Here is a 21,650-nt window from a genome sequence, read left to right as displayed (position 1 = left end):
AATGAGTAATGAGACTGAAAGAGTAGCAAACAATCTCCCAACAAAGAAAAGGCGAGGGGCCGGGAGTTTGGCCTAGTGGTTAAAGTGCTTGCCTAGCATGCACGAAGACCCGGGTTCGATTCCTTGGTACCACATACATAGAAAAAAGCCGGAAGTGGTGCTGAGGCTCAAGTAGTAGAGCTCTAGCCTTGAGAAAGTCCAAGGGCAGTGCTCAAGCCCTGAGCTCAAGCCCAGGACTGGCAAAAAAAAAAAAAAAAAAAAAAAAGAAAAGGCTAGAAATAGATGAATTCAGTGCTAAAGAATGACCACCAATGTTCTTAGACTATTCCTGAAAATAGCAAAGGAAGGAAAGCTACCAAGTTCATTCTATGAGGCTAGTATTATCCTAATCTCAAAATCACATAAAGAAACAACAAAGACAGTTATAGACAGCTTTTCTCTCACAGAATTATACACTTGCTGAAAATAAAAACACTGGCAAGCAAGAGCATTATCTTGTGTGATTGTTGTTCTTAATGTACTACGTTATTTCTCTTCTCTTTATTGTCCTTATGGTTAATTTCATATTGTTACTGTATCTGACTTTGTTACCTGGTATATTGTATATTCGTTTATTTGAAATAGGAAAGGGAAGGGGGAAAACAAGATGATTGGGAGGAGGTGGGGGGAGGGAAATGAGGACAAAAACATGAGAAGGGGTGTCCATGTGTGAGTAGTAATGACAAATGTAACTATAAGCCCCACTATACATTATCCCAACAATGAAAAAAGAAAAACACTAGCAAACTGAATCCAAGAACATGTTTAAAAAATCATATAACATGATCAAGGTGATTTCAGTCCAGGGATATAAGGATGGTTCTGTAATCAGTTTTTTAAATATATATATATATATATATGTATTTAAAAAACAAACATCTTTTTCTGAATCTATTGATCATCTCAACAGACGCAAGAAAAAAACTTTGACAAAAATCTAATATCTTATTATGGTTAAAAACTCTGAAGGAACTAGGAGTGGAAGATTGTATCTTAACACAGGTGGAGAAAATGGAAACAATTTCTTTTAAGATCAGAAATGAGACAAGAATGTGCACTTTTCCATTTTTATTTAATATAGTGCTGGAGCTCCTATCCAGCGCAATAAGGCAACAGAATGTAATGAGACTCTATTAAAGAAAGAAAAATTATATTTTAAGATTTAGTTCTATAGAAGATTACAAAAACTCTACCAAAAACCTCTTATATCTGGTTAACACGTTCAACTAAGTAACAGGGGACAAAAATCACTATCTAAACATTAGTAGCATGTCTATATATCAGCAGTGAACAAGAAGAGAAAGCAGTCAGGAAAGCATTACCATTTACAATAGCCTTGAAAAGAATGAAATAATTAAGAGATAAAAACCTTTATAGTGAAAATTTGAAGTAATAAATTAAAGATAGTCAATGTTGTGAAAATGGCTTTCACAGCCAAAACAAGTTATACAGTCAATGAATGTCCTTCAAAAGTCCATAACATTCTTCACAGAAATAGAAATTTCAATACTGACCTTCAGATGGACCCACGAATGACAGAATTGCCAAGTACTCCTGAACAAAAAACAATTCTGGGAGGGTGTGTGTGTATGTGTCCCATAATATCTGACCTTTAATTCTTTTTTTAATTTATATTTTATTTTTATTGTAATTAGTAGAGGGGTTACAGTTATATTAGTACATTATGTCTCACACATTGAGGCCCCTTCTCATGTATTTGTCCCCATTTCCCCCCTTGCACATCTTGTTTCCCTCCCTTCCCTTTCCTATTTCAAATAAATGTATATACAATAATCTGACTTTCAATTTTATTACAGAGACTTTGTTGTAACCAGTAGAGTGGTACTGACACAAACAGACATTTAGACAAATGGAATAGAATAGGAGACTTACAAATGAGCCTCAAAAGTCACAGCCACCTGATTTTTGTGTTTTTGGTCCACTTGTGGGACTTGAATTCCGGGGCTGAGCAATGTTGCTGAGCTTTTTTTGCTTAAGGCTATCTTTTTACCACTTTGATTCACTGCTCCATTTCTGGTTTCTGGTGTTCTGAAGACAATTATCTCATGGCCTCCCCTGCCCTTCAAACTATGATCCTCAGATCTCAACTTCCTATCTAGCTAGAATTACAGGTATAACTACCAGTGTTGGTAAGCCTATTTTTGACAAAGTTGCCCAAAAGTAGACAGTGGAGACAAAACAGTCTCTCCCACAGTGTCGAGAAAACTGGAAATCCACATGTAGAAGATTGAAACTAGACCCGTGTCTCTTGCTTGGTACAAAAATCTTGCCCTATTCAAAGTGGATGAAAAACCTTAATGTAAGACCTGAAGCTTTGAAACAACTGCGGGAAAACACTAGAAGATATAGGCATAGCCAACAAGAGAAAGGGCAGAGAGATGAAATTGCATCCAAAGAAAGGGTTTCTGCAGAATGAAGGAACTAGTCACCAACACAAGGAGAAAATGCAGAACAGGAGAGAAACCACATGCCAGCTATCTATCTGACAAAGGATTTAATCAGTAGACAATATAAAGTTCTCAAGAAAATGAAAGGCTAACCCAACCAACCACCTAGTAATAAGTGGTAAGTGAGATGAACAGAAATACACGAGTGAAGAAATACATGAGGAAATGTTCAACATCTCTGGTTACAAATGAGGTGCAAATCAAACTGACATGAGTATTTCATCTCCAAACAGCCACTTCCAGATGAATGGCTATTATCAAGAACGAAAATATCAAATAGTGGTGATGATTCAAGGGGAATGTAAACTATATGCTCTTGGTAGGAATGTAAATCTGCTAGGGAAATAAGCGTGACAGTCCCTTAGAAAACTAGAGATACCACATTATGTGATGAGGACACATATCCAAAGCAATGCAAATCAGTACACACTAGGAAAACCTACACATCTATGTTCATAGTTATGGAATCAACTTAGATGTCTTTCCAATAGATAGAGAAAAAAGTTAAAAATTATTTTTAAAACTTTAACTTGAGGCACGGCTGCTAAACTTCCCAACAACTGAAGGTAATTATTGAATTTTCAGCCAAAGTCTAAAAACATTTATCTCTATAGCCTTAAAACCCAAAGATAATTCTCATGGTCCTTTTACATTCCAGTAATTTTGTGCAGATTCCCCATACCACCCATTCTAAACTCAAAGGAAAATGCCTTTAAGTCTTTGTTTAATTTTGTTTGAAATGATGTCTTAAGATGTAGTCCCAGCTGACTTTGAATTCACTGTGAACCCAGGCTGACCCAGATTCCCCGTACATAGGTAACATGTGCTAACATGCCTGCTTAGCTCTTAAATTTTATTTTCCAACTGAATCCTGTCTTTGGATACCAAAATTTCAAGCATATCATTTGTTGCTTATAACAAACTATCTTGAACTGTAGTTGCTTAAATTAGTAATAATTATGTATTTCTTTTTGCCAGTCCTGGCTTGAACTCAGGGCCTGAGCACTGTTCTTGGTATTTCTCAAGGCTAGAGCTCTTCAACCTGAGCCACTGCATCAATTTTGGCTTTTTCTATATATGTGGTACCAAGGAATCGACTCAGGTCTTGAATCCAGGTCTTCGTGCATACTAGGCAAGCACTCTACCACTAATCCAAACTCCTAGCCCCAATTATTACATATTTTGCACATGAATCTACAATTTTGTTAAAGAACAGTGGGAACAGACTGCATTTTCTCTATAAGGGTCCTCCAGGGCTAAAGGTGTCATATCAACATTGCTTACTTACATTACGCATTAGGTTATGTTTGCTGCCGATCTGGGAATGTTGGCAAGAGTCTTGATTTTCTTTTTCTTTTTTTCATATATATATTTTTTAAATATATTTTTATTGTAATTAATAAAAGGGTTACATGATATTTGCCAGATAGAAGAGTCTTGATTTTCTACCACATGGATTCTCCCTCCAAGAGGTGCTTGAGCTTCCCCCAAATATGGTGGTTAGGGTGAAAAAAAAATACAGATGTTCCAAGAAATACAAAGAAGAATGTGCTAGACTCTAAAGATCAGAGTTTATAAACAGATACAGTATAATTTTAGTTTTAGAGTAGCAATAAAATAAATCTATCTCCATTTAAGGGAAAGAGGCTTATATATACTGTCTTCCTAGGCAAAAAGTAAAAAGCAAAAGGTATGGCTTTCTCTAATCTTTTGTACATCTACAAGGAAGATAAAGCCTGAGGATGAATTTTCTCATCAAAATATGTCTAGTCATTGTCTAAATCTTAGATAAAACTAAGGATAAAGAAGCCACTACCATTCCTCAGTTAATGACTTGGGTTTGGTTTTTCTCAGCTTTCCATCTCTGTGAGCATCTCTGTCATGACTCATGAAAGTGTGGTTTGTAAGAGCTTTCCTAAGACATATCCACGGATGTTTGACATTTTATCATTTTTCAGTGGAAGTATCTGGAAGTCATCTGAGAAAGACTCAGCGTGGAACCTAAAATATAGAGCACTCCAATGTGCTCTTCAAATATCTAAACCAAAGTACAATCAATCACATTTTTTAATCCACAACTCCAGGCTTCTTTTATCTATTGAACGAATATTTATCAAACTCACATTACATTGCAGGAATAAAGCATGTTTCCTCTGGGTCTTAAATATTTATGCTGCCTTTGACATTCTAATATTATGTCCTCCCTTCTTTCTACCTTTCTTTCCATTTTAGATTTCAGAAGTGGGGCAGATGCTATCTTTAAGAAAAAAGATTTCTTGGCATGATATATGCATGTATAAAAATACAACAATGAAATGCATTATTCTAGACAATTAATACATATTCATAAAAAAGAGTTATGAAAATGAGAATCCTGAAGTACAGGTTTGGAAAACCCAAAGGAAGCAGTTTCATTGATGTCTATTTTCAGAAATGGCACAGAGAAACCCTCTACTTTCTAATAAGTGTCCAGAGATTCTAAGGGGAAGCCAATTAATTTCCAAAGTGTATAAGAAAAGGCCTTCTCTTGGGCCAAATAAGTCTTATAGTGTATCTCCATCAATGGTGTTACTTCATAATTGGAGAAATTATGGACAATTTAGGTACAATGCGATAATTAGCTCCCAAAGGAGATAGAGATCTAAGTTACCAATCAGGTAATTGGCACTGAGGTTTTGGCCAATGTAAAAGCAAAGACCACTGGCACGATTCATTGAAACAATATCTAAGATTTATGGAGAAAAGACAACAGGTGATATTTTGATGTGGAATAACCTATTTCCTTAGCCCTGGTCTAGAGAATCTGGGAAATGGAAAAATGAGCCTTCTTGAAGCATAACAGGAAAAAACATGTTGGCAATTCCACTGAGGAACTTGCAGAAATCTCCAGGAAGTGCTTGGGAATGAAGACACCTACATGCCACATTGCATCAGAACTCAGATGTGAAGGAATGCGAAATCCTTTATTTAGGAATTATGACTTTCATAATCGGAGGAACAGAGACTATGAGCAATTTAGTAGGAGGTAAAATTTCAATCGGGGCGTGTTTCCCCCATGACTTATCTCCCATTACTAGCAGGACAGAAACCAGGCAAGTAAATGGTAGAGGTGATGATTCAGGAGGAACATGGCTGGGGACTGTCCCCTAATCAAATACATAATGTATGTTTCATATTCATTAACTTTGGAATAAAACAATTTAATGATATATAAAAGTGTAGTTCATTCAAGCCAAACTAAAAATGGCACTAAACTTTTGTTTAAGCAAAACAGAAATTGAGTTAGCTGCAAAATCATTCAAATGTCAAAGGAAAAGTGTTTAAAATTTACAGTACAGAATGAGATAGGGAGCGTGAAGCTCATGTGATTGGAAATGTAGATGGACTAACTGCTGCTATTTCTCCTCCTCCTCCTCCTTCTCCTCCCAACCCCTCCTCTCCTTCCTCCTCCTCTCTTTTCTTGCAGTGCTTCAAAGGAAACATGGTCCCCATGCCTTCTAGATCAGTGTTCTGCCAATATCCCTGCATCCAAACTCCTAACTTCATTTTTGTTTCTATGTTTATATAATGAAAGATTTTCTTCTTAAAATGTTAAAACAGAAAGCAAATTAATTAATTAAGATTAGCATGTTTGGAAAACTCCCAGAGCCAAGTGCAATCTATTTGGGAGTCTGGATTTGACTTAATGGAAAACTGGATAATTCATATTTACTTTGTTCAACGAACATCATAGCAGAAAATGTAACTCAGAAAAGGTCATGTAGTACAAACAGCTAGCTACCATATTTCATAAGTAATGTTTTTGAACTGAAAATAGGAAGAAATCCATGCATTTAGGAAAGTTGGGTTTGAGAGAGATGAGGGAGAATGAGGAAAGGGGTGATGTTGGGTATTCCCAGGCTGGTAAGTTGAATTGAAATCCCTTAGTACAACAAATTAAAGATAACATGAAAAGACAAAGTCAACAAAAGCATAAAAATATGCCATTTCCAGCTGCTGAAAATACTGGGGGAAATGCCATGATAGTTAAAAATGTCTAGCTGGGCCAGGTGGCTCACGCCTGTCATCCTAGCTACTCAAGGGGCTGAGATCTGAGGATCCAGGTTCAAAGCCAGCCTCTGCACGAAAGGACCCGAGACTCATATCTCTAATTAACCAATAGAAAACAGGAAGTGGGGTTTGGCTCAAGGGTAGGGCAGTATCAAGCCCCATGACCCACAAAAACAGTCTGAATGTTGAAGTATGTAGGAAGGACTACACAGTGACAGTCATGAGCAGAAAGGAGATTTGAGACAAGTATGAAGAATCTAGAGTATTTTATAGATGATTGAGGGATGATTAATTTTCATAATAAAGTAAGATTTGCCCTAAATATGGCAAAACATCTCTGAAGGATGGTTCGGAGTAGTCAGTGGTAATTTAGGGAGTCTACTTACAATAGTGTTTTAGTAAGCCAAGCAACAGCTTGAATAGATTGTAGAGGATCTTCAGTCAAAGAATAAATCAGACCCCGGAGATGAGTAAAATGATGAGTTTAAACATTTCTTAGAAAGTAGAACTTTCATGACTAAGAGTATAATGAAACTTAACTGAGACACAGAATCTAGGCAGAAGAGCCCCATGGACAGAAAATGAGAGAGGATAAAATATTTTGATGAATACAAGAAGACTTAGAGTTCCAGAATTGAGAAAGGATTCAGAGAGTTCCAGAAATAATACTGTTTTAGAGGCTTTAGGGGAAGTATCTGAGCCTCCCTATTCAGAGCTTCAGAGGTCCTGGGATGACGATTGGTTGACTCTCCAAATCAGGTATACTGAAGGTAAGACATGAACAGGCCTCCAGCACTGACGTGACACTAAGTTTTCTAGCCATGTGTTTTCTGGATGGAGGGGTCAGGTGTAGTGTCTGAGAAGAGTTTTAGGGAACCATAAAGTTAGTTCTAAAACAGTTGTAGTAGTAGTAGTAGTAGTTTAATACCAAATCAGTTCTAATGGATGACTTCGTAGAAGCAGGGGAGCCAATTACTTGTGCCCAGGAACTGTGTTACCAAGTGGCAAGATATACAAAGACAGACCAATGGCCACATCTCTAGATGGGGAATGCGTGAAGAGGATGTGTGTGTGTGTGTGTGTGTGTGTGTGTGTGTGTGTGTGTGTGTGTGTGTGAATATGCCCTGAGTATGAGAAAACGTCTGACCACCCAAAAGAATAATTAAAATTGATAAAGGCTTTTATACAGATCACACTAGTAAGCACATAAGCAGATATTACGTGTCTCCAAGAAGGGGACCTGAAATGTCGCCAGTAGCCACCCACATCACCTGCACCTACGTCCCTCGGTTCACTGTGAAAATCACTGGCAGGTAAAGAGTAATAGGACTACAGTTCAATGTGCAATAATTTCCAATTAATTCAAAACCGTTTTCTCTTCTCTTTCCCATGTCTACTCCCCTTCAGACAAAACTGGGCCGGGCAGCTTTTGGAAGACAGTAATATCTGATTGACTATCTGATTGACGTGCAGTCCAGCGGAGCCAATTCTCATGGCTAACTACTCCTCGGTGACCGAGTTCCTCCTGCTGGGTTTCTCCAGCCTCGGGGACCTGCAGTTTGTCCTCTTTGGGGTGTTTCTGTGCCTCTATCTGATCATCTTGAGTGGAAACGTCCTCATCATCTCAGTTGTGCGCCTGGACTGCAGCCTGCACACACCTATGTACTTCTTTCTGAGTGTTCTTTCTACCTCTGAGACCTTCTACACACTTGTCATCCTGCCCAAGATGCTCATTAATCTCTTCTCTGTCCTGAGGACACTCTCCTTCTTGAGTTGTGCCACCCAGATGTTCTTCTTCCTTGGGTTTGCCCTCACCAACTGCCTGCTGCTGGGGGTGATGGGATATGACCGCTATGCCGCCATCTGCCAGCCTCTGCGGTACCCCAGTCTCATGAGCTGGAGCCTCTGTAGACAGCTAGCAGGGACTTGCATTGCTGTTGGCTTCCTGATGTCTCTGATAGGGACACATTTGGTCTTCAGTCTCCCTTTCTGTGGTCCGAACCAGGTTGACCATTACTTCTGTGATATCTCACCAGTCATCCGTCTTGCCTGTACCGAGAGCCACATCCACGAGCTGGTCATCTTCATCTGTGGGGTCTTCCTGCTTGTTGTACCTCTGACCTTCATCTGCATCTCTTACGGCTTCATTGTCCACACCATCCTGAAGATTCCATCCACTGAAGGCAAGCAGAAAGCCTTCTCCACCTGTGCCTCCCATCTCATCGTGGTCACTGTCCATTATGGCTGTGCATCTTCCGTCTACCTGAGACCGGCCACCACGGCCACCACAGGCAAAGACCGGCTGGTGACAGTGACCTACACCATCATCACCCCGCTGCTGAACCCCATGGTGTACAGTCTCAGAAACAAGGACGTGCAGCTGGCCATTCGCAAGGTGATTGGAAGGACTGGCTTTTCCCTAAGACATTGTAAGCAAAGTATTTAATGCTTTTCTTTTGTGGAACCCCGGGGGAGGGGTGAACTCAGGGGTTTGTGCTTGCTAGCTGGGTACTTTACCACTTGAGCTGTGCCTCCAGTCCTTTGCGCTTTGGAAGAGATCTTGTGTGATTCTAGGGTCAGCTTTGAACCTTGGTCCTCCTGTTTACAGTTCTCAGGAAGGAGCTGGGGTGACAGTCATATACTGCTATGTCCAGCTGTTTGTTGAGATGAGGTCTCAATAACCTTTTGCCCCAATTAGCTTTGAACAACAATCCTCCTGCTCTTTGCTTTCTAAGTTGTTGGAATTATAGGCATGAGCCATCGCACCTGGCTGTCAGAACAGTGTTCAGTAGTACAGATGTAGATTTGGGCCAACTACATTCCCAATTATTTAAGTCATGAAAACATTGAGTCTTATTTCTCTGTCTGTGACCTTGGATGAGTTGTTTGACATTTTCACTCTCACTGTTTCCTTATGTAAATGAAGAGTATTTTCTTCTTGGAGTTATGGTTAAGATTATGTATGTATGTATGTATGTATGTATAGAGGTTTACTTAGCCATGAAGAAGAATCAAATTATGCTGTCTATATGGACAAAACTGACCATAATGTGAAGTGAAATAAGCCAGTCCACAAAGACAAATATTGCATATGTAGAAATTAGTGGAGGAGGGAGGATTTGGAATTAAAAAATGGGCTGCTAGGGCTAGAAAAGAGAAAGAAAAAGGAGAGAGGGCACTAAGAGTAATAAAGGTGATGAATGCAATATATCATATATTACTAAAAATAGGTAAAGAAGGAAAAAAATCAGTGTCCAGAAAATTGAAGAGAATCAGGAAGCACTGTGTGCTCTGTTCCGTACGTGTGTCCACTGACGGAGCACTTGTGTGCCTCAGTCACACCAACTCCTACAAAGACTGCTTCCATTCACTCTCCTAAACACATCTCATCAAAGGTCAGTAGCAAAACACTTGGCAATGGTCTACAGACTCCCACTGGAACAGCACTGCTTTGTGTCTCTTCCTTGCAAAGGTAACACTAGAAATATATTTATTTTTGAGACCAGCTCTTGCTATGTAGTCCAGTTGGTCTCCAACTGACGGATCAGTCCTCCCACCTCTGACTACCTCATGAGTGCTGGGGCTTCAGGTGTATGCCACCATGTCGGTCTTGAGAAATTCTGGACTGGCAGTGCCCTCTAAACTGTGAGAAGCCAAGTGTGAGAAGCTTGCTTTCAAAACAGGAGACTATATTTCCTGACAGCATGGAGTGCTGTCCCCTACTTTCTTCCCATCCCCTGCTAGCCTCATTTCTACCACTGGATCTCAACACGTCGACTGGCAAGCGATGGCTAAGGAAGCGATGGCAGTTAGTCAACAAAACAGAACCGGAATTGTACAGTCACGGTCTTCTACACTGCAGCTCTCCAGCACTTCCTGTGGACAGAGAGTGCCAAAGAAGGTTTTAATCATGGCCTAGAATATATTTGAACACCCAAGAGTTGCCAGACTTTGACAAAGGCTTAACTATGACACATGAAGAGTTAAACCTGAAGGAAGAAATTCTCAGGGGGAGAAATACAGAAAATGAACAGGGCAGGGAACCAGACACCTAATGTCCTCATACATTACAATAAAAAATATATGAAAAAAAAGAAAAGTATGTCACAACTGAAACACAGACACATTGGTAGGACAACATAAAGTTATGATTGCCACACCAATGATTTCTGACAAAGTGACTGGTGAATAGTAGAATATTACAAACGTTTCATTCTCCAATAGAAGCAGCTTTATTGGATTTATTCTGTATTTTATTTTCCCTGGTACTGAGCCCTAAACTCAGGGTTTGGAAGCTATCCTTTAACTTGTACGCTCAAGGTTGGCATCCTACCACTTGAGTCATAGCTTCACTTTCAGCTTTTTTTTCATATATTTTTATTGTAATTAATAGAAGGGTTACATGATATTTGCCAGATAGCAGGTGCATTAATTCACATACATTGATACCCTTTCACATGTCTTGGTCCCCATTTCCCTCCCCACCACCTCTTCCCCTCATCTTGTTTGGTCATGAGGCTTGAACTCTGGCCTGGGAGCTGTCCCTGAGCTCTTCAGCTCAAGCTACTGCCCTACCCTTGAGCCATAGCCCCACTTCCCATTTTCTAGTGATTAATTGGAGATAAGAGCCTTATGGCTTTGTATTTCCCTGAGCTGGCTTTGAACCATGAGCCTCAGAACTCAGCCTCCTGAGGAGGTAGGATTACAGGCATGAGCCTCCACGCCCTGCTCACTTTCAGCTTTTTGATGGTTAATTGGAGGTAAGTCTCATAAACTTTCCTACCAGGCTGGCTTCAAACCAGGATCCTCAAATTTCAGCCTTCTGAGTGGATTGGATTTCAGGTGTGAGATGGTGGTGCCTGGCTCTTCACTGGTTTTTCCTATCATGCACTTGTACTTGTAGTCTTCCAACATCATCACCACCGAGCTGTAGAGATTATATTCCCCAGTACTATTTTAGTTTGTGGGGTGTGTGTGTATGTGTGTGGTGTGTGTGTGTGTGTGTTGGTGAAAGAGTTGATACACAGCCAGAGTCCTCAACACTGACATCAGTGGGACACTAGGCCCCTGCATTTGAGGCAGCACATCTAGGTGTTTCCTGCGCAGATAATTCTTGTCTGTAGACATATCCTATTACTTTTCTTTCTAATATTTTCTTGTGGAGAATGGGCCTGCTCTTTCACCATGTGCCTGTCCTTTACTTGGCTCTCTGGGAGGATGTTAGGATGGCAGTGCCAGTTCTGTGGGCCTGGAGCGCCCTCTCGTGTTAGCATCAGCACCTACTCAGAGGACACCTCTAAAGGCTGGCTGAAGGTCTTCTGTCGACAATGGAACCATTCATTCATAAGTTATCATCCCAGACCCTTGTTTAAAGTTGTTTTCCTCTTTTCATATGAAAATTGGCAAAGTTTACTTTTCCTCTATTTTCTTCAACATTTTGGTACTTCAAGTTTCTTGGGTACATTCGGATAAGTTGGATTTTGTTTTGAACCCCATGATCTTATTTTAAAATTAAGGAATAATTTATACAGCTGAAATGCTCATATTGGAAAAGTAAGTTAGTTGGGGTTTAACATTCTCCTTTAGCCACCATCTCAAGTAAAGTTTGCAACATTTCATGTCTCCCAGATCAATCTGTGCTACATTCCAGCTGACATCTATCCCAGCGATGCCCGGCACTGGTTTGTGTCACTGTCACTCAGTTTGCATTCACTTATTAGGAATATGTAGAAGTGTGTGATAATACAGCATGTATTCTTGTGTCCCAAATATCTTTTTATTAAGCTTAATGATCTCTCCAAGTCATGGTAGATAGTTTGTTCTTTTAATTGCTGAGTAATATTTACCCATATGAATATGCAACATGTGTCACTTCTAGTTGTTGAGCTCTTGTCTCTTGTGAGTTATTGGTTATTACTAGTAAACCATATCTACAATCCTAGCTACTCAAAAAGCAGAGACTGGAAAATGATGGTGCAAGGTTGGCCTGGGTAAAGGTAAGGTGAGACTCTAAATGGTAGAAGGGACAACATTGAACCAAAACACATTGTACTCATAAGCTGACATGTAGAATTAAAACCCCTTTTCAGAGTAAACTAAGTTGGCAGTGATACTGTCACTAGACACTATGGTGGAAATGAACTATACAACTTGGAGATCTGGACGTTGAGGGGGGGAAGACTGGGAGAAAATGAGCGAGAGGGTGACATTATTCAAAAAGAAATGTACTCAGTACCTGTAAACCCTCTGTTAGTTGCCTTTACAAGAACTACTTAAAGATAATAAACAAAACATCCCATCAAAACAACTGGGCTGAGTGGGGTACATGACTAATACGGTAGAATATTTGTTGGCAAGCACATTGTTTTGAGTTCAAATACCCAAGTGCTGCCAAAAATGTTATTCTGGACCAGGTGTGTGGCACACACCTCAGAAAGCCAAGGCAGGAAGATTGTGAGTTGAAGGCTAGCCTGGGCTAGTTATATATTAAATTCTAGGATCTCTCACTATGTAATGAGATTCAGTCTTAACAACAACAACAAAACCAAAATAAAGTATTCTGTAAGTGTGACTATTATTTTCTCCAGATTTCTTCTTCTTCTAAAACTTTAAAGTCCTTTGGATAGGTTTATTTTTTTTAAAGAGTTATGCAACACCAGAGCTGAAGTCTTAGCCAGGACGTATGGAGAAGTGTTTCTCCAAGAAGATACACTGAGTGGATCAGATGTGCAACACACCCACTTACTCAGTTGCCATTAGAAAGGACACTCATGAGCAGCCGGAAATGGCTGGCAGCAGACCTGGTTGTTGTGTGCTCTCTGTTGGGGACTGTGACCCTGGCTGATAATTGGAAAGACAAGGCTCAGAGGTAGGAATTGTGTCCCTGGGAGTTTCTTGCTGCTCTGAAGGCAGCTACTGGGAGCTGCAGAGAAGATATGCAGCAAACAGAATCATGAAAAGGAAGACCTTGGTGCTAAAGGCCTCCAGTCCTGTCTGTCGAGCCCCCTTGAGTCACTCATGATGTCATAGGGAGAAGGAAGGGTAGAAGGTGGACTTTTCCCACACTATCTTTCAGAGGAGGAAGATGAACAGTTTGAGAGAAGCTTAAAGGTCTATAACGTTTGTTGCCTAAGCCTAGGAATAGAGAGCTTGTGTGTGTGTGTGTGTGTGTGTGTGTGTGTGTGTGTGTGTGTGTGTGTGTGTGTGTGCTGGTCCTGAGGCTTGAACTCTGGGCCTCAGAACTGTCTCTGAGCTTCTCTTGCTTAAGGCTAGTACTCTATTACTTGAACCACAGAGTTGATTGGAGATAAAAGTCTCATGGACTTTTCTGCCTGGAGTGGCTTTGAACTGTGATTCTTCGATCTCAGCTTCTCAAGTGCCTAGGATTACAGTGTCTGGTGAGAACTTGCTTTTTAACTTCATTTCAAATTTAGTTAAGACAAGAATGGAACGAAGCTCTAAATATTTCACTGGTCCTTCTCCAACTGCACAGCCCCTCACAGCTATCTAGATTGTCCGAGTTGCTGCAGAAAAGAAGAGGGAGGGTGGGGAAGGTCAAGTTCTCTGGGGAGCTCACCATCCATATTGGGGCAGACACATGGTAGGTGATAGTTCCATTTCAACCAGACTGAAAAAGAGCAGAGACTAAAAAATAGACACAGTACAACTGCCACTCACTTTTCTCATGTGCTCTACAGACGTTCTTCAAGATGTTTGTTCTGGCAGCAAAATCTCCATCCTCTCCTCCCTGCCCTCTATTCTCCCCCAATCCTCCTGTCACCTCCCCTCCCCTCCCTTCTTTTTCTTCTACTCCTCTCTTTTACCTCTTCCTCTTCTCCCCTTTGTGTTCTGATGAACCTAAATCACAAGGCTGAGGTTTGTTTGCTCTTTGGCCCTGCTGAGGCAAAGCTTCTCTGTCTTGGTGTGAAATCTAAGGAATAAAGACTCTCCCTTACCAAAATGGCTTTCAAAAAGACAGCCCTCCATCGACTCTCTTTTTCACTGTTGGAATTGAAATCTTTTTTTTTTTTGAAATTAATTTTTTCCTCTGCATTTCAAAAGCCTGTGAAGGGAGTTGTAACCAGGTACCTCATGCCTGTAATCCTAACTACTCAGAAGGCTCAGATGTGAGGATTGTGGTTTGAAGCCAGCCTGGGCTGGGTAGTCTGTGAGACTCTTTTCACCAGTGAGCTATTCAGAAAAGCCAGAAGTGGCGCTGTGACTCAAGTAGTAGAGCACTTGTCTTGAGCAAAAGAAGCTCAGGGAGGGACAGTGCCTAGGCCCAGAGTTCAAGACCCAGGACCGGCAAAAAGAAAAGATGGTAGGGTTTGCAATATAGTTTGTCCATCTAAATGTCCAGGGTTCCCTATTCAGTCACCACTTTAATCACCATCCCCTTGTTGCCTTCCCCTCACTTAGTCCACATTTCTCACTTCTTTATGACGTATGCACATGGGGTATTCTGGTTGCATTTCCTCCTTGTTCCCTTTTCCATCCATCTCACCTCTCACTCCCCCACTCCTCACAATCTCATCTCAGCTTCTGATATACATTTTCTTCAATTGTCTGTTGGTTGAAAGATTTACTCCAAAGAGATTTACTCCTGTGTATACTATAGTCAATTAAAGCGTGTGTAGAAGCATATATCTCTATGTGTGATTAGATGGCAGGTTATATTTTGGGTCTAAGAGTCACATATGAAAGAAAACATGCACCTTTTGAACTTTGGGCCTGGTTTACTCCTCACAGTGTGATGCTTTCCAGGTCCATCCATTTCCCTGCATATGACATAATCACGTTCTTCTTGATGGCTGGACAAAATCCCATTGTATTTATCTCACAGTTTCAGATCTATTCATTCATTGTGGGGTAGCTGCACTTTCATAACTTGGCTATGTCTACAAATTATGAAAAATCTCTCCCTTACAACAAAGACCTTAGAAAAGGTAGTCATACATTCTTTTAATATGGATTTTCCGGGGGGGTGGGAGTTTGGCCTAGTAGTAGACTGCTTGCCTAGCATGCACAAAGACCCAGGTTCGATTCCTCAGTACCACATACATAGGAAAAAGCCGCGAGTGAGGCTAAGGCTCAAGTGGTAGAGTGCTAGCCTTGAGAAAGTCCAAGGACAGTGCTCAGGCCCTGAGCACAAGCCCAGGACCGGCAAAAAAAAATATGGATTTTCCATATTCTCTTGCCTGTCATTAATTTGCTACAATCCTCACCATCTAATGAGCCAACAGAGACCCTGGAAGAGACAACTGGCTAAAGGCCAGTGCTAATATTTTTTTTTTCCTTCTCCCTTTCACCCTATTGGAGCTGGGAAGATTTGCTTCCATTGTTATTTTCTGTATTCGCTTTGCTTAACTGAGAGGAAAGACGGAATGGTTCCAAAAATACTGCTGCAATAATGGCTCCCTGGGGTTTTGAAAAACACAAATATCAACCATGCAATCTAGGCTGAAGCTCACAAGAGACAAAAGAGAAGATTTTCCATGATATTTTAGGGGATGATTCTCTCAATCTTCAGCAGCAGCAGAAGTAAGACTACAGCTGAGGACACTGGGACGTTTGGGGTAGAAAGGAGTGGAAGAGAGGCTTTTCAAATAGAAGTTGTTGTGATAATGTTAGACAGAGTTGAGGTAGTAGTGATTCTACCAGCTAAAGGAACACAGAAACCCCCTGTGGTGAATTGAGTGAAGATATTATTTGGATATGCTGATAGAGACGTCAATCTTTGGTGGTAATTTTAGAAATTCTCTAATTATCTCCTAGCCTTAGTTGACTTATCTAGTTCCTCAGGGATGAGAAAAGAAGAGCATATGAAGAGAAAGAATATGTGACACAGGGGGAGGCAAAACAGCTCAGTGGTAATGGGCGTGAGGAGTGCTTTATCAAGGACATAAATTATCTCTCCAGAGCCCATTGCCTTCCTAGAGTCCTAAGTCTTTCCTTCCCAAGTCTTTTTCTTAGTACTGCTTCCATTCTCAAATGTCACCTGAAAGAAGCAGCTGGGATCACAAAAATCTACACCTAGCAGTGAAAGAATGAAAAGAAATGAGTGTTGAGCTAAGCTTTCTTTAAATATCCTATTCTTCTTGAACCTCATTACCCCAACCATCCGTGGACCCATAATCTGTGTTCAGAGCTAGGAACTGAAGAGGTAAATAAATTGCATTCCTCAAGGCAGATCCTAATGGCATCTGTTTGGTTATCTATCATTTCACATACAGAGTCTTGTGCTCAGCTAGAGGCATGAGTGTTGAGAGAGGCAATGGATGGGGAATTTGTAAGATCTACAGCTGGTTCATGTATACAACTTCTTGGCCATGTGAATAATGAAATTATATCAGTGGAATGGGAGCTGGTAGACCCACGCTGTAGACTGGCTCTTTGTTCTCATTTAGCTCTTTCTCAGACTAATATATGACTGTTGCTTTCATGAACTTCCATAATGCCTGCAACCAATGCCCATTAAAATACCTAATATTCAATTAAACTATTCTAGCCTCATTTCTGCTAAGAAATGGTCCTTGGCTTGTGTTGTCTAAGAATATTTTATATATATATATATATATATATATATAATAGAGACATTGAGCCACTTTTGATTGTGTATTTATTAATTTACTTTACTGGTAAATTAATCAAATTATTAGTAAATTACTTAAATTATTCATGAGCTGAAGTTTCCTAAGTAAAGAACCAGAATCACAATAAATCAAAGAAGGCCTGCATGGGTGAGATTGCATCAAACTGAAGAGTTTCTGCACAGCAAAGGACATAGCTACCAAGATAAATCGAAAGCCCACAGAATGAGAGAAGATTTTACTAGCCATGCATCACATGAACGCTTCAAATCTAAATTATTACGTTAATTTACTGATAAACTAAGTTAACTTAATAAACAAATTAAATGCAATTGGTGATTTGTCCTCTCAAGGAGCACATGGATTCACCCATTTAGAAAACCTAGACGGATACATGGGAGGGAGAGATGAGAAGTATTATGAGTTCAGACCAGTCTGGGCACAAATGTATGGGAAAACACAAGCAGACATGTGAATACACACTTGTCATCTATAGTGAGAAGCACAAACTGGAAGATTGCCTTCTAGGCCAAGCCAGGCAAAAAAATGAAATAACCAGAGTAAAAAAGTGCCAGAGGTGTGGCTCACACAGGTGGGCCTCGAGTTCAAACTTCTGTAGAGAGAAAGTATAGCAAGAAGGCAAACAAAATTGATATTTATCCTCGAAGCCTATTTATTATTTATTAATATATTCCTGGCTTCTTTTGAGAAGTGCTGGAATTTGGAACTCAAGGCCTCATACTTGTTAGGCATAACAACAACCGTTTCTTGAGTTTCCCTGATACAATCTCATACTTTTGCCAGAGCCAGCATTGCACTGCTATCCTCCTCCCTTCACTTCCCAAATAGCTGGGATTAGAGGAGTGTACCACCACGCTTGGCCTCCTAGTCTTCTTCTATGTGCAAAGAAGTACAACGTGAAAAATACTCAGGGATAATAATGGTCCAACTGGTCTCTTGGAGCTCAGCTCTGCTTACTGAAGACTGTATTGTGATTCACTTCTATGCTGTTATTTTATGTTTCCAAATATGAGTTAGAAAATGCTTTCTTAATGTCTTATATTCCAATATGATTTCAGCTGAATTAAGAGGGCAGGGATTTTTCCTTCCTTTTGGAAAGGAGCAATTGAAGGAGCTGATACTGGTCACATTGACACTGGTAAAATGTGGCCTGTACAATGTTGAGTTGTAGGGAATCTGGAGTCAATATAATTAAGAGATATAATAGCTCAGACTAGGAGATATTTGATGGCTCAGACTTCTTTCTCTTGAACTTCAAATCTAGGGACTACAGCAATACTCGGTTCTATCTTCTTTTTTATATGGGAGATGGAATCCAGGGCCTGTACTTGGGAAGATAAACACTGTATAACTTGAGCTATATCCTCAGCCCTTTTCTATTTTGTTTCTGAAATAGAATCTTCACTAATTTTGCCCAGTCTGTCCCCAAACTTATTATCTTTCTGCTTCTATCTCCCAAGTAGCTGGAATGACAGGCATGAATAACAACATCTGGTTAATTACATCTTTTTGACAGAATGACAGACACTATCCAAACAACCTGACTCAAGGGCTTTATGCTTGTCTGGTGCTACTTAAGCATACTAATAGCCTCGGTAGACTCCAAAGTGCTTCCACTCTCTCTTTTCAGGAGGGCCCACTATGCTATATGATCAGATGCAAGGATAATCTAAACTCAGCAAAACATCATTGTCTCCCCTTCAAAGCTGCCCAATAGAAACTGAGTTTGGATATTAATGACAGAGTTTGGTGAACAATGAGATAATAGGGTTTAACAACAGTGTTTTAAAGATGAGCCCCAGATGAGTATTTTTCTTATCCTCAAAGTCAATATTATCTCAACACAGTGTAAATATCACCATTCCCCTGTTAACTGTACCTCTACCTGTCAACTCTACCTCTAGGTTGCTTAGAGATTTGATGCTTTGTATCTATAATCCATTCATTATTAAATTGGTTGCTTTGATTGTGACTTAAATTTGTTCTTTGTTCACTCCACATTTCTCTTACATTTCCACCATTGTCTTCTTTTAAAGGTCAGCATCTTTTTTTTTTTGTCATTGGTAGTGGGACTTGAACTCTGGGCCTGTGCACTGTCCTGGAGCTCTTCAGCTTAAGGCTACTGCCCTACCTCTGGGCCTGGGCATTGTCCCTGAGCTCTTCGGCTCAAGGCTACCACCTTACCCCTTGAGCCAAATGCCACTTCCAGTTTTCAGGTGGTTAACTGGAGATAAAAGTCTCACATTGTTTAGTGCCTGGGCTGGCTTTGAACTGAGATCTTTAGATCTCAGTCTTCTGGGTAGTTAGGATTACAGGTAGGAGCCACTGCACCCGGCTTCTGTTTTTTTTTTAAGTGCCCCACTTTTATGATTACAGTCTTTCTTATTGCTTCATTCTATTTCTTCTTCTAGGCTTCAATAGCTAGCAGGGTTTGTGAGAAAACAGATATCTTGGTAGATGCATGGGTTCTCAAATTTATGTCCAGTGCTAAAGGAGCTAGAGTGAAATATTCTAGGTGATCAGGGCTGTGTGGGAGCATGTGGTGTGGTACTATGGTTAGATGATATACGCTTTGTTTTAGATATTTCAAACACTAAAATCACTGGTATTCTCTAAGTCCCTTTCACGTTTTCCTCTTTTCCCTCTTCTTCCTTCCCCTCTCTCTTTGTCCTCCTCTTTCCTATTCTTTCCTCCTCTTCTTCCTCCTCCTGCAAACAGAGATTGAGAATCTGATCTGCTGTGAGTCCACACAACACAAAGAATGGATGTGTCTGAATTTGTTTTTTCAGATTTGATACTTGCATGCTGATGATATCAACTTGCATTTGTCCTTCAGTGACACACCTAAAAGAAAGCTGAAACAATTCAGAGGAAGCCAGGCAATTGTCCCATGGATAGAGACATTCTTGTTACCCTATGACATGTACTTAGAGAAACAGAAAAACATTCTTACTATTCCTTAACATGTAAAGATTAAAAAAGATAGGAAAAATTACAAATCATTGGACTATTCAGGCCAATGGGACATGAATTTCCAGAGCTAACCATATATAACTATACATAGTATAATACAAAATCCTATGTCTCTACACTTATACACAATGAGAAACGTCTTTTATGTGAACCAGGCGATTGAAACTTGGGTATCTTAATGCTGCCACTTTCTAATTTGTAATATTATGATGATGATAAGGAGGAGGAGGATTTTGCCAGCCTGGGGCTTGAACTCAGGGCCTGTGTTGTCCCTCAGACTTTTTGTGCTCAGGACTAGTGCTCTACCACTTGAGCCACTGAATCATTTCCATCTTTTTCTGAGCAGTTCATTAAAGATAAGAGTCTCGCAGACTTTTCTGCCCAGGCTGCATGGAACCACGATCGTCAGATCTCAGCCTCTCGAGTAGCTAGAAATTACAGGAATGAGCCATTAGCATGCAGTGGTAACTATTCATTTTAATGTATTAATGAAATTTGTGTTACTATGTGACTGTCCTAGGGTTGTTGTTAAAAAGCACTAAACCACAGATAGCATATAAACAATAGAACATTATTGTCTGAATATTTCAGAGGATTGAAATCAGAAGGCAAAAGGCTGGGAGGGATGTACGCACCTTCTATACTCCTAGAGTAGGCCTCCTTCTTGCTTCTCCTTCCTTCTGGCTTTTGCCTTCAAAAGTTCTTATTCCTTGGTTAGTGTTTGTGGCACTCCAGTAGCTTGTCTGTCAATCCACATATCACATCACATTACATTACCTTCCCTCTATGGTCCTCTCTGTCTGTGTCCAAATTTCTTAGCATTCACTTTCACTTATATTGGGCCCTTTCTTAATGACTTCATGCAATTTGAGCTCTATTGTAAAAATCCTATTTCCAACATGACTTCATTCTGAGCTATTATTGGGGATTGTAACACATGACAACTGTATAAGCAAGTTTTGTCTATATGCCTATGTTCTTAATTTATTTTCCACTGACATGGTCAATGTTTGAGGTATATGGGAAGTATCTTTTCTCTTTTCTTTTTGCTTGGCCTGGGGCTGGAACTCAGGACCTGAATGCTGTCCCTGAGCTCCTTTTGCTCAAGGCTAGCACTCTAACCACTTGAGCCAAAGCATCATTTCTGAGTAGTTTGCTGGTGATAAGAGTCTCTTGGACTTTGTTGCCTGGGCTGACTTTGAACCATGCTCCTTAGATCTTAGCCTCTTGAGTAGATGTGAGCCACTGGCACCTGGCTTGAAGTATCTTTGCTATTTAAAAAGATATCAAGATAACCAAGACATGTGAAAGGGTATCAATGTATGTGAATTAATGCACCTTCTAACTGGCAAATATCATGTAACCCTTCTATTAATTACAATAAAAATATATGAAAAAAAGAAAAATGATGTAAAAATCAATGTTAATAAATTCTTTAATAAAAACAAAACAAAAGATATCAAGATATAGACTGGAAATATTTTGTCATTGAATATTTTATCTATTATTC

The 21,650-nt window shown here is 40.0% G+C and overlaps 1 protein-coding gene across 1 annotated transcript; it reads left to right on the top strand.

The window, feature by feature from the left end:
• Positions 1–5,513: 5,513 nt before the first annotated feature.
• LOC150058070 (olfactory receptor 10R2-like) lies at positions 5,514–16,252 on the top strand. Its single transcript, XM_090341619.1, has 4 exons — positions 5,514–5,532; positions 8,036–8,986; positions 9,894–10,029; positions 16,087–16,252. Exons 1-4 carry the CDS (start codon positions 5,514–5,516, stop codon positions 16,250–16,252), a joined length of 1,272 nt encoding a protein of 423 aa, XP_090197745.1.
• The last annotated feature ends 5,398 nt before the right edge of the window (positions 16,253–21,650 follow it).

The sequence above is a fragment of the Megascapheus bottae genome, chromosome 10 (assembly GCF_031878675.1).
Source record: "Megascapheus bottae isolate mThoBot1 chromosome 10, mThoBot2.hap1, whole genome shotgun sequence".
In the NCBI taxonomy this organism is placed as follows: domain Eukaryota; kingdom Metazoa; phylum Chordata; class Mammalia; order Rodentia; family Geomyidae; genus Megascapheus; species Megascapheus bottae.
This window is presented reverse-complemented; position numbering and strand designations above follow the sequence as displayed.